Source organism: Sceloporus undulatus, chromosome 5, assembly GCF_019175285.1.
Source record: "Sceloporus undulatus isolate JIND9_A2432 ecotype Alabama chromosome 5, SceUnd_v1.1, whole genome shotgun sequence".
In the NCBI taxonomy this organism is placed as follows: Eukaryota; Metazoa; Chordata; class Lepidosauria; order Squamata; family Phrynosomatidae; genus Sceloporus; species Sceloporus undulatus.
The window spans coordinates 10,693,417-10,707,908 of record NC_056526.1 but is presented as its reverse complement, the minus strand read 5'-3'; the positions used below and the strand labels follow the sequence as shown (position 1 = coordinate 10,707,908).

The following is a 14,492-nucleotide window of genomic DNA, read 5'->3' as shown; positions in this document are numbered from 1 at the left end:
CAGTGGAGAGATTTCCAGATTTAGGGATTTAGAATTTTTATTCCTCAAAGCTCTGATCTATAACACATATTTATATCCTTCTTTGACCAGGTCATGCAAATCCTGGAATCACCATCAAAGAGATGAAGTCTTTAATTGCATTAAGACTTTTATCTTTGATATATTCCTTGATCAAATTTAGCAGATGCTGTTTTGAGATGGTAGGGAAGAAAAGGACGTGCCACTAGGAATCATCTTGTCCAGCCTGTCTAGTGAGCAGGTTCCTTCTCTGGAGACTTCTTTCTGGCCGCATTATGATTTTCCCTAAGCTTGCTAACTGCTCTTGTCTGCCAGTTGTTCAATAGGCAAGCACAACTTGAGCATTAATTAATCAGCCTGTTTTATTTCTGGTTAAGACCTTGGCATGCTGCCTGGATCACAAGCACCACTCCTGCTGTGTTGCTTCATAAGTTCTCATTCTCTTCCTTTTTTCACCCATCTCTACAACTTGGTTTTGAATCATCCTTCCCCCACAACAGGCATGTTTTGTTTCCATGAGAGTTATAACTGGAAAATCACTACTTTGGACTATGGCATCCAAAATCCCCAGTCACTGGTTATGCTCTCTGGAGTCAGCAAGTAACATTCCCAGGCTCTGGGGAGATGTTTCTTTTGTGCTTGAATGCAGGAAAAGGTTGCTAGCTTTCAATTATTCCATGAATCCTGTTCAGCTATGTTGTGGACAGCCCCAGCTTGAAGTGACCTGCATGGGATTTGACATTCTTTGACCTGAAACTTGCCATACTCTGATCTCCCAGGATCGATTTTTTTTTTCTCATTAGCTTAGACCCAGCATGTAAGTGAAGCCAGGGCTCACAAGGCCAGAGTGCCAAGTCTTTTATGATAAAAAAGGGTGATGACATTATAGAGTCATAGAGTTGTAAGGGACCTCATGGGCCATCATCATTCCAATCATCTGTCCAGTGCAGGATCTCCAGATAAAACATCCCCAGTAGGTAGCTGTCCATTCTCTTTTTGAAGACGTTGAGAGAAGAAGACCCTACCATCTCTCTAGGCAATTGGTTCAATTGCCGAACCACTCTTAGACTTGCCCCCTCTTCTTCATGACAGCCCTTAAGATATTTAAAGAGTGCAATCATGTCACCCCTCAATCTTCTCTTCAACCTCTCCTCATATGTTTTGTTCTCCATAACACTTATGATTCTTGCTGCCCTTCTCTGTTCCAGCATCTTAAAATAAGGCATCTAGAACTGAACACAGTACTCCAGATGAAACCAGCACAGAATATAGTGGGACTGTTACAGTCAGTCTGCCCCAACCATGAGCTTGTCATCTGTAGATCTTAGAATTCGTGTATGGCCCCACCTCATTCACCGCAATGGGTGCCACAGTTAAAACCAACGGGACTTGAGGTCCCACAGTTTTTGGCATCCACAGTGTGTGTGTGTGTGTGTGTGTGTGTGTGTGTGTGTGTGTGTTCAGAACAGAACTCTCACAGATATGAAGAGCTGACTATACTTCTCTTGACTTGAAAACTATGCTTCAATTAATGCAGGCTAAAATAGTCTTTGCCCTCTTTGCTGCAGCTTCACCCTGCAAGCTCAAGTTCAATTTATGTTCATCAATAATCACAAGGTCCTTTTTGTATGTAGTACTGTTGATCCATGTATCCCCTATCCAATACCTGTGCTTTTGTGGCCTAAATGTAGAATTTTGCATTTTGAATATCATTGTATTAAGTTTTGCCCAATTTTCTAGTTTATCTCGATCCTTTTGAATTCTGTTTCTATCTTCCAATGTGTGGGCTGCCCCTCCCAGTTTTGTGCCATCTGCAGCAAACTGGATAAGGATGCCCTCTACCCTGTTATTAAAATTATCTGACATTCCTTTCAGTAGAGATGGAAAAGATATTAGAAAATAGTTTTTTTAATAAGGAAAACATACTTCTTGAGTGCCAAGAAATGCTGATGAAGAAATTCTGGACCATAGTTTGGGACTTCAGCATAATATTTGTATATGCAGGTTTGTGCAGAAAAATCCAAATGTGAAAATCTGCAACACTTTATGTTCAGAAAACAGCATTATCTGGACAGAACATAATATATGTACACAGGAATATTGACTGGCATCCTGTTATTCAGTAATGACATCCTAAATTGGCCTTCAGTTATTGTATCTGCTTTGGATGCCCATTTGCAATAGTAAGACTATTGCCATGCCTGCGAATGACTCTGAAACCCACCCCAAAAGCCACCCATTCATTTGGAGCAACAGTGGTCTGTGCTACTGGCACAGGATAATATGATCAGCTTCCTTCCGCTTGTGAGCAATCCTGTTGGAAGCAGAAGCAGGAACCCATGTTACAACGTTTCATTGCAGCATTGCACACTGACAGGAGGAGTGTGATCACATCATCCTGCAGCACCTCTGATGTCATCTGCCTCCCTCCCACATGCCTATTTCTACATTCTCCATGGCGTATTATAACAGCGGGGTGAGTAACATTTATAAGTACTAGGGAACTACTGTCATCACTGGGTCCAGTTTTATTGGGCCACAAAGGACATCCAAAGACAAATTTGTGGGTCTTAGAGCAAATTAAGAGTAACTCTCCCTAAAAGCCAAAATGACTAAACTGAGACTGCTGTACTTTGGACATATAATGAGGAGAAATAGTGATGAGTGAAAAGATAATAATACTTGGTGAAGTGGAAAGCAATAAGAATAAAGAAAGTCCATATTACAAGTGGATAGACTCAGTCAAAAAAGCCACTGCCCCGTGTTTGCAAGCACTTAGCAGGGCTTTTGATATCATGGAGACTTGGCAGTATGCCATTCATAGGGTTGCCCTAAGCCAAAGTTGATTTGAGGGCAAGTAATAACATTTATTGCCCAGCAGGAGGACCTCATGCAGCCATAGCCCTTTCAGAATGTCAGATTCTTTAGGATTGAAGGCTGGAATGAAATTGGCTTGTATGGAGATTATAGTAGTCTCTCTGGTAGCAACTGATGTGTGTGTGTGTAAGTGAGAGTCTTTTCTGCTTTAGTCTAATTTCTATTTATTTTCTGGTTTTGATGAACTGCTTTCAACACATTTGTACTCCTTTACTGTACTTATCGCTTATACACTGCTGTGTACCTGAATAATTCAATGACCCACACTACCATTTTGTTCTCTGAGCTTGCCACTCATACAAACATGCGTTTGTTTTTTTTAAAAAAATCTTCTTTGTCTGTAACCCAGATAGGAACCTTCTGTCCAGCCTTGGGGGGATGGAGGATACTCTATTTCCTTGCTTGCCTGCCTGGCTGCCTGCTTCATGGCTTTTGGAAAAGGTCTCAACTCACTGCTGGCAGAAGGCTTCTAAAATCAGACTGAGGGCCATATGTAGCACTAGGACTGCAGGTGTGTAATTGATGGACTAGATGCCAACATTCATCAGTAAATTTCAATAACCATAGACTTCTAACATTTACTTTAATGTATAAATTTACAGGAACTATTTCCTAGACAGGGAAGACTGCTGGTAGAATACATGGGACTGGAGCACAATCCTATACATAGTTATCATGGAAGTAAGCCTTAATGAACACAATGGGACTTATGTCTGAATGGACATGCATCAGATCATGCTATTTGTCATTCATGCCCAATAGCATCCCTATAGTCACACTGGAGTTAAACTACTTTTTAATTTCCTCTGAATTGTGCATTATTATCGCTTATCCTGCTTGCATTACATTTAAAAATTTTCAACAGGGACAATTCTTTTTAACAATGGCCAGTTTAACTACTAGACATTTATGCCATGCTACAAATCTGCAGAGCTTGGGAATACTGCATTAAAGGTAATGGTGTTATCTGTCACATATCGCTTTTTATGGTAGTGAGGGGACAACAATATTCCTTTCGAAAGCAAAGTAATGGCTGTTAAGACTATTATATATATTTTCCATGCAACTAATAACACTTGTGAATTTTATCCATTATTATTGGGAGAAAGTAAAGCATTTTAGGGAGTATTTGCTGAGAATGTTATAAAGTTAGGCCATTTCTAACTGTTTTAATGGCTATTAAAAGCAAAACAAAAATTTAACTAATAATACAACAAGTAATCCAGTGAGTAGTTTTTAATTCTTTTGTCAAAAAATAAAGCTGACACTCTGTATTGCAGTTATGGATTTGTAACCTAGAATGATGGATCCATAACTGATCTGTATTCAGGTATACTATGTATTTATGGCTGTGGCTCTATTGCCATGATTGCAGATGTCCCCCAAATATTAAAGTCCAGGCAGCCGCTCTGAGCAATGTAGGTTTGTTCTGCTGGTGATCAAAGCTCAGCAAGATGATGTTTCCAGTCCCGTACCACCAGCCAGGAAGCCTGTGACAATCAGATAAAGCAGCCATGTTGCAATTCTTTGCAGTTCACTTGCAGTAAGGGGCTGCAAATGTCATCCTGCTCCACCCTGATCTCCAGCAGAACATACCTCCATGACCAAGTGCAGCTGCTGGCTGTTGAAATAGCTTTGGCAGATCAGACCTGGAGGTGATACTTAGGTACACATTCATAACTAAATCACTAATGTAGGATCTCAGTCATCAAACACAATTCTTTTGAAAATGACTTTCCAAGCTCTCTGCAAGTCTGCAAATAACTTTTTCTAGCTGGGATATGTAAATGCCAGCTCAGAATATTACATTGTACTCCAGTGTCACCAAGACCCAAAACTCAGGTTGGAGCTATGCAGATGAAGAAGTGCTGTTGTACAGGCCAAACAGCTGAAATTCATGCTGGAATATAGGGATCACATGGGAAAGGGATAAGCTCCTGTTGTTCTCAAGTGTTCCTTTGTAATTGCTCCAGTTTAACTCATTGATTGCTGTCTGTCCTCTCCATAGAACAAAACCTGAACAACTAAATGGACACTGCTGACAAACATTTCACAAGGGAGTGCAACATGTATTGCTTCTTGTTAAGGCCTGTAAACTATAGGAATAAGGGCCCAGTGGAATCTTTTAGTGACATGACATATTATATCACCATAGAAAACCTCTTAAAATAAAAGCTGATCACTTCAGGTTTTTAAGAATTTTTTTTTTAAAAAAAATTCACAGGGTTATACTTGCTCATGTGGCATGTTTCCTAGCATAGCCTCTAGTTGCCAACCCTGGCTCTCTTCCCCCCTTTCCGCTGTGTCTTCCAGCTCCAATTAGCACTTTAAAAGAAGAGGGTTTAATAGACTGCTCACACTCACCTCTGCTCAGCCCATCTGGTCCCCGGAGGATTCGACATTCTTCTATCTGGCCAAATGGAGAAAACATCACCCTGATATCGTTCTCATTACACTTCTTCGAAACCATGCCTATGAACAATTTTCTGTCTTCCACAGCTAGGAGATAAAAAATAATGAATGACCAAAGGGTAGCTAATCTCTCTCTCTCTCTCTCTCTCTCACACACACACACACACACACACACACTTCCCTCCCTCTTCCCCACCCCATCTGTGATCAATTCTTCATTACCATATCAAACTGAGCATCCGTCTTGCAACTATGGCATTGTAACTGATGACAAGTCCTAGGGAAAACACTACATACATACACTTTTCCCTTCTCTTTGAATTGCCTGCCTTTCCCCTGGCTTGAGGTTGCTCCCTGGCTTGCCACTCCCAACATCCCTCAACATTCCTTCTAGAGATCTTTGCTGTCTGAGTAACACAGAGATGAGAAGATCTTGCTTGTCTCTGCCATCACTTCCCCCAATTTCACTGTCTTAAGAAGGGAAGAAAAACCCAGATAAGCAAGAATAAATGTCGGTGGATTGAAACAGGCAGAATGTGTAGATTCTAATTTAGATAAAATTCCATCCATCCCAACTGCTAATATATGAAAGAGAAATGAGAGCAGATGCTGACAAAGTATGTGAAATGAAATGGGTTAAGAGAGAAAACATGTTGAATGAAGGGTTACAAGACACGCAAGTACTGTATCCTCTTCGTCAGTTTCAACTGGCTGGAACAAAGGGAGCTCACAAAATAAAATGGAAGCATCTGTCCCAATGTCAGAATATTAACACTGAATTTCCTCTTTCTTTACCTATAATGATACAGTAATTCCCACTCTAAGCAGACCCAGCTAGTGAGAATTTCCCTTCTAGGGCAGCACTTCAATGAAAGGCGTTACAAGATTACTTTGGGAAAACCAAATCCCCGGTGGACTTGTAATATTGGGCTTGCAAAGATTTTTTTTTCAAAAAAGGGGGGTGGACTCAAGTTATTGCTAGATGATTCCCTTTACTGTAGAGGCACACAAAAAGTAGGTCAAGGCAGCAGCTGTATTCCTCGGCTTGAGTTTAAGCGAGCTCACGTTCAGAAGCTTTAAAGCTACAGAGCCCAGAAATGGCTAGAAATGGGGGTTAGAAGAATCTGCTGGCAAATCTGATACTGTGGAGAGTTTAGATTCAACAAACACTGGAGGGAACAAGGTTCTCACTGCAGAAAGTTAATTGTTCCACTTGATATGTTCATGTTATCTTGCAATGCTAATTTACCACCAGCTGGGAGCAGGTCAAGCTGAAACTGATGGGGTCTTTTATTCATTTGTGCACCAGGCAGAAGTGTGACACAGTTACTGCTGTTTCATGTATTGTCTTGCCCCCCCTCACCCATTCTGTATCTTTGAACTGATCTGTGTATATGCATCTAGCAAGTTAAGAAACCATATTACGCACCAGGTGAACTAAGCTCTGGTCTAAAAAAGCTCATGCCACAAGGTATGTGTGTGTAATAGCACTCTGTTTGTTTGCTACTACAGCGAACCCCCCTGGAATCTGATTAATATACACCTCTGAATTTATTTATTCAAAAATGTATATCCTGACCAACATTGTGGAATTTTAGAGTGGTGGACAAATAAACAATGGCTAGCATCCTGTTGATGACTTATGAAGGTGTAAATGCAAGCTGTTGTTATTTTTAATTGCCCTCAAGGCATCTCCATGTTCTCCTTAGGTCCTGTAAATCCATGCCCATGGCTTTTCTGATTGATCCTATCCATCTGGTGCGTGGTCCTCCTCTCTCTCTACATCACTCTACCTTTCCAACATTTTTGCCTTTTCCAGTGAGTCATGCCTTCTCATGATGTGGCCAAAGTACGACAACCTCTCTTTTATCATCTTGGCTTCCAAGGAGATTTCAGGCTTGATCTGTTCAAGGACCCATCTTTTATGCCTATGTAGTTCACTCCTTTTGGTTACTGCTGACATTGGAGTGCCCTCAAAATGTACCTTATAAGCTCTTGCAGCTCCCCAGTGTGGGCAGTTACTTGTGGGTGAAAAGGGAGGAGATGTGGAGAAGCTTCCAGCTATCTTCCTATAGTTGGATGCACAGCAATGACACCTTCTCCTCAGTGGCATCACTAGGGTTGGTGTCACCTGGTGCAAGTGCTCAGAAAGTTCTGCCAGGGGGATCCCACCACTATGGGTTCAAATGTGGGGAACTTCTAGATGCCCTTATGGGTCCTATGCAAGATGTTACTTGTCTAATCCCATCACTGGACACCATCAGCCTTGAATAACCATTGCCACCACAGAAACCATGTGTCTGAACTCAAGCATTCCAACAACCCTTACAAAGCATTCCCAGAGGTACAAAATATAATACCAAGATACATTGATTCAATATAGGGTTAAGAAAATTAAAATGACTTATTTAAAACATCCAAAACATCTGACTGACCTTAACTAGCTCACATCTCTTTTATATTCTTAACTTTGAACACACATATATTTCACTTTCTGACCTAACCAACCCATTTCTGAGCCCTATTAATGGACCTAACATCTCCAACTCATTTCCATTTTTCTGTTTAATTAGCATAACTACAAGTATTTGCTTTCATGCCATTTAGCATAAAAAAGGCAAGTTGTGGAGCATAGGGCTGCCCTCCCACTCTTTGTAAAGTACCAAATACATGCACTGCCCATTCCAAACAAATGCCTTCTTTATTAAAAAATCATTACATGGATGCATTGTTCCAAAAACGCTCTCAACTGTCTACTGAAATTACGATAGGTCAGTGGGGAGAAGAAGGCGTAGGGATGTGAGGTCCATTGATTTCAATGGAAATGACTTGCAGACTTGTGGGCTTATAGTTGTAGTGTTGTTCTGAAATTCTCGCTCATTGATTTCTAGACTTTATGCTGAGAATTTCTGATGTTCTTTGGATATCTCTTGGGAATTTCTCTATGAGTGAAGGCCAGCAATGTCAGGTGTTTTTTCTTGAACAATATCTTGCCCATTGCAACTGACCCTCTCTGCAGCATATACAAAGCAACACTGCAAACAAAACAAAACAACATTGTATATATTCTTTGCCATGAGCCAATAGCCTGTTGATGTTTTACACAGATGTAGGTTCCCTTTGTGGGTTTTTTCTTTTGTTCTGGTGCAGCATCTATATTTAGTTCTCAGTGTGTAAATGGAATTCTGTAAGTGTTGCACATGCAGTTGTGAATTTTTGGACAGTGTGTAATTACTCATCAGTGGCCTTAATCTACTACCTAATTCACTGGGATTGTGGAAAGAGCAAGCACATTTACAGGCATGCAGTTGCTTCACAATATTCAAAGAAGAGTAGGGCAGTGGAACCAGTGGTTGACTACATGAGTGTAGATTTGTTCTACACATGCATGCCATAGGAACTTGTCTGTGCTCTCTTATCAAGAGTGGAACAGTGAAAGTTGATAGGTGCCACAAGGAACATCCCAAATCCTCTCCAATATGGGTGAACAATCTATGGACCTACAGACGTAGTTGGATTGCATATCCCATCACCCTTGGCTAATGGTCTGGCCACTGAACTGAGTATGTGCCACAAGGGACTTCCCACAAACCTCTCCAATGTGAATGAGCAACCTATGGACTTCCAGATGCTACTAGACTGCAGATCCTATCATGACCAATGACCGTGATGTGTGGGGCTGATGGAAACTGAAGTCCAGCAACAACAGTTTATTCAACCCTGGTATATCATGAACTGTGGTTCCCCAGTAGACAGGCTGATGTGAAAAGAATTCCTTGGAAGCAGAAAGCTTGAAAACCACTAGTCAAGTCATGTTCTTCTTCTTCTTCTGAGATCACATGCAACCAAAGGGGAAGGTGGCATTGAATGAAAGGGGACATGAAAGGGAGATGTATCACAAGGAACTTTCACCATCAGACTTAGACATCATGCTAGATCTTTTCAAAGGCTGTCAAGTCACTGTTCAGTGCCTCTCTTCCTGCAAAAACCATGCGTACTTATTATTATACACGAAGCACCATGCTCCTTCCTTGGCTCTGGAAATGGCATGCAAATTCAATTCGCTGTTAATGAGCACACAGTAAGAGATGGTAGGGAAGCACATAGACATCGTTACTCCAGAGAATCTGCCATGCAGTTATTTATTTCTATTATTGTGCAAATTATTTTAGTAATGAAGGAGTTCTTTTTCTCCCCCTCATTCCACCAGGGAATGGGGGCTTGTGAGTAGAAACTAGTTAAAAACATTCCTTCAGTCTACTCACTTCCCTGCCATCAGCTTTCACCCCATCGTGGACTATTAGCAAGCACTGGCAATGGTGGTAAGGACATGGTGCAACATGGCACAGAGAAAAACAGTTGATTGTTTTGCTACTTTATCAGTCTTACTGCTTTGATATCTTTAGTACATCCTTTTAGTGTGTGTATATGTGGGAGGCAGGATAATGGCACTTGTCAAGCTTGACTCTTTATTGATCCCAGGACTGCCATCTGTCTGCAATAATTTTGCTTGCCCTCTTCATGCATGGCTAGCAAAGTTATTTTGCTGTTTTATACCAGCTGACACAAGGAAAACACTTCCAGATTTTTTTGATGTTGCTGATGAAAATGAACCTTGTGTACCGTATGGTCCATCAGGAGGTTCTCCACAATCAAATACTCCAGATTTGATACTTGTGCTCAGCTTCCATTCATTTCAGTAGAAATTGTGTCTTCAGAAAACAACAACAACAACAACAACAACAACAACAACAACAACAGTGTTGGATTTAAAGCTGGGCTTCAAATCACTTGGATTGCTATCACACTGCAGAATCAATACAGGTTGATACCACTTTAACTGCCATGGCTCCATCCTATGGAATTCTGGGATTTGTAGTTCATTGTGGCACTAGAGCTCTATGACAGAAAAGGCTAAATATCTCACAGAACTACAAATCCCAGAATATCATCACATTGGACCATGGCAGTTAAAGCAGTGTCAAACTATATTAATTCTTCAGTGTAGATACACCTTCAGAATCACAGATTCAGTGGGTCAAAGAAGTGACTGGTTGTGTTCAGACATAAAAACATTTACATTTAAATGAAATGAGTATATTTGAGAGGCATATGTTATAAGAAAGAGAAAATGGCTCCCCATTACAGTGACAGCCCTGTACTGAGTTTTCCAGAAGCCTGTCCATTTGTGGCATGTACCAAAATGTTCATGTCCTCTTGTTATCCTGCTGCTGCCTGGTAAAATATGTTTGGGAGAACATTTGCAACTATCATAATATTGCCACGATTGTGAGTCTGTAGTGGGTTAGTGAGTATGGAGCACTTATAGATCCATAACTCTAGGTACTAACAGATTTCACTCCCCAGCCCAGCCCCATGGAAACATCAAGAACAAAGCCTTGGTTTTTAATTTTCCAAACTACTGCAGATGACAGATCCCCTATTGGCTTGCTTGGGTTTTGCTGGTAAACTGATAAATATAGCAAATTAGCTAAAACGATTCCACAGGTTTTCAGCTGGAGGCTGATTTTATACTAAATTAAGCATCTAGAGAATTGACGCGGAGATTTTAAAAAAGCCAACAACAACCTCAAAATAATACATAACTGTACAGGTTTGCTACCCTATTTTGCAAAAACTGCCATCCAGTCTCTAGAAGCAACTGGTAGTATTTATGCCAGGAAGCGAACAATATCAACAAGGAAAGAAACTGGAATCCACCAAATCCAGCTCTTAATAGCAGTTCAAACCACTGACAGCTTAGCAGGGCCATTTGCAGATTTGAAAGTTGAGCTGAAGAATATTCCCTTTCACCACAAACATTAGTTTCTTGGTTTCAAAAGCAGGTTTTCCTGTTCAGTTACCTATCTTCTACTAAGCCAGCAGTAGGGCACCTGTGACCATCCAGATGATGCCAGACTTTACCTCCTATTGACTGTTATATGAAGCATGGAATTCCCTTGATCAGACAGTTTCATGGGCTGACTGTCTTGTTTCCAGGGCACTCAGAAAGTGTGGCTTTTGACCTATGAAGCCCTACATGGCTAAGATTCAGACTGTTTGAAAGACTGTACTGCTGCCCATGAGCCTATCCAAGTATTACCATCTTCAGGGGAGGACTTTCTCTCTAAAGCTGACTGGTATAGTTGAGGATATGGTGACTTGGGGGTCTAAGAGAGAGCTGAAATCTGGTGTCCCTCAAGGTGCCATTCTGTCCCCCATGCTATTTAACATTTACATGAAGCCGCTGGGAGAGATCACCCGGAGTCATGGAGCATGGTGTTATCAGTACGCTGATGACACCCAGATCTATCTCTCTATGTCTCTGACTGATACAGTGACTAAGGATGGCATCTTTCCTCTGGATGCCTGCCTGGGGTCAGTAATGGGCTGGATGAGGGAAAACAAACTCAGGTTGAATCCAGCAAAAACGGAGGTACTCGTGATAGGCACCCCAAGTCCAGGGACGGAGATTTGACACCCAGTCCTGGATGGGGTCACACTTACCCCTAAGGACAAAGTTTGCAGCTTGGGAGTACTCCTGGACTCATCTCTACAGCTATCATCTCAAGTGGATGTGATGGCCAGGCGTGCTTGGTACCAGCTTAAGTTGATACGCCAGCTGCGTCCCTACCTGGACCGAAAGGACCTTGAAACAGTGGTACACGCACCGGTAATCTCTCGCTTAGACTTCTGTAATGCACTCTACATGGGGCTACCTTTGTACCAGGTTCAGAAGCTTCAATTAATTCAAAATGCAGCAGCCAGATTGATCGCTGGAACTTCCAGGTCAGATCATATAACACCTGTCCTAAAATCCTTACAATGGCTGCCAATTAGCTTCTGGGAGCAATACAAAGTGTTGGTTGTTACCTTTAAAGCCCTACATGGCTTGGGCACGAGTTACTTGAGGGAACGCCTCTCCCTACACAATCCGCCCCACACCCTCAGGACAACAGGGAAGAATCTGTTAGACCACCCAAAGGTCAGACTAACAGTTACTTCCAAAAGAGCACATACAGCTATGGCCCCTAGGTTATGGAACAATCTGCCAGAGGAGATCCATCCCATCATGACCCTAGATGCCTTTAAGAAGGCACTAAAGACAGATCTCATCCAGTGGGCATACCTACCTGACCTTCTATAAAGAACTTAGGAAACCCCACTTCCGGTCATAACAGCATAACTGCCCGCTGCCCTGCGATTACTGTAATTGAAATGTTTATACTGTGTGCCGTTTTTATGATATGTATTTTACACATGATTGCCTGTATGGAGATTTTTGGTTGTTATCTCGCTTTGATCCGTTGGGAGAAGCGGGAAAATACAAATAAACTTTATTATTATTATTATTATTATTATTATTATTGAGACGTGTTTTTTTAGCCGGACTATGTGAATAATTTCACTCATGCATTCTGGTTTTGTTTTTCACACTAGTTTTTTTTACTATCAGAATAGCATCTCTGTGCATCTCTGCAAGTTCTGTTGGTCACACATGTCAGCACTGTGAATAAAGATGGAGTCGATGATGCAGCTGTATTTGAAGCACGTTTAAGGCATGCAGAGTTTTATTCCAGTTTATCCTGGGTCTATGCACATTGATTATTCACACAGCTGACAATGCAAATCTTTAAGAGAAACTTGAAAAAAACCCAAGTTCAATTATCCAGAGTTATGCGGTTTTTTTGGCAGTCCCGTTTCTCATGTCCTTGCCAAGGGAGTCTGTGATGGTGGCGGGACCAAGAGAAAGTTTTCCTCTGTAGATCTTGGGACTCTTGCAGTGTTGTATGGGGAGATACGGTATTTCAAATAATCTGGACCCAAGCTGCATAGGACTTTATAGGTCATGACCAGCTAGTGAAGCTGTTTTAACAAGTGAGTTATATGCTGGCCTCAGCATTTTGAACCCACTGAAGTTTATAAACAGTTTCCAAAGGCAGACCCATGTAGAGTGCATTGCAGTAGTGCTGGATAGGGTTACACTCTCCCTATAATTTCAAGACCACAGCTTGGGTGTTCTCACAGATGCATCTCTGAGCCAGGATACCCAGGTTTCAGCAATGGCCAGAAGGGCTTTTCCTCAGTTAAAACTAGTGTGCCAGCTGCGCCCATTCTTTGAAGAATGGGCGCAGCTGGCACACTAGCCAAAACTGATGTCTCAAGGAACAGACACAACTGGAGCACTAGTTTTAGCTGTGTGTATCTGGTCATCTTAAGCATGGCTTATTTGAAACAATCTGGTTTCAAAACATGGATTTTGAATTTTGTTTTAAAAAAAACATTGTAAGGTTAGCTCCTATTTAGAATTCAGATATCATTCCAGGTTGTATTTCATCCAAAACAGAAGAAAAAGCATCCAGTTTCCAACATGTAGATGCACCAAAGGAGTGGGATCATGCCTCAGGGTGAATGAGGTTCACAGGCTCATTCATGTCCTGATAAACCACAGCTTACTGTGACATCTAAACAAAGAGCAGTGTACCCTATCACAGAAGCATCTAAAGGAAAATTCATAGAGATTAGTGTTAAAGCCCTGCCTTTCAGTCATCTTCTGTCTTCCAGTAAAGGTGAAGGAAAGGTTTAGAAGTTGATAAAGAAACGAAGTGCTGAGCTAGAAATAGTAATTGCATGCCATATGTTAGCACTAACACATTGTGAAAAAAAAGTTGCTAATGAATTCAGACAGCCTTAGATTCAGGTGTGACACAGACAGATTGTACACTAGGGTGTTGGTTTTTTTTGGGGGGGGTGTTAACCTTATAGAAGGTTTAAAAATTCTTTTTTCCTTGCCCTCTCATTTTTCCAAGTATGTTGTTAGAATATACACCCTTTTGTTTACATGAAAGCGGTTAACTCTTTCTATATCAGTACAAATATTCAATAACTATATTCACATTTACAAATATATTTAAAGCTCTAATTGATTCAGAGCCAGAATTATGTAGTGGTTTGAGTGTTGGACTATGACTGGAGATCAGGATTGAATTCCCCGCTCAGCCATGGAAATCCATCGGGTGACCTTGCCCAAGTCACACATTTTCAGCCCCAGAAAACTCTGTTGTAAGTTTGCCTTAGGGTGATCATAAGTTGGAAATGACCTGAAGGCACACAAGAACAATAACTTGATTCTGAAGCACTGGATAAAAACAAATGGAAGAACATCAGTTCAATGTGGCAAGAGT

At 41.3% G+C, this 14,492-nt stretch overlaps 1 protein-coding gene across 20 annotated transcripts in view; it reads right to left on the bottom strand.

The window, feature by feature from the left end:
* Nucleotides 1–14,492, bottom strand: part of CELF2 (CUGBP Elav-like family member 2) — a 648,498-nt gene that overhangs the window by 89,745 nt on the left and 544,261 nt on the right. For all 20 annotated transcript variants that reach the window (XM_042470481.1, XM_042470499.1, XM_042470478.1 and 17 more), the window contains one exon: nucleotides 5,260–5,394. In XM_042470481.1, the coding sequence (XP_042326415.1) occupies nucleotides 5,260–5,394 (135 nt within the window). The remainder of the gene's footprint in view (nucleotides 1–5,259; nucleotides 5,395–14,492) is intronic.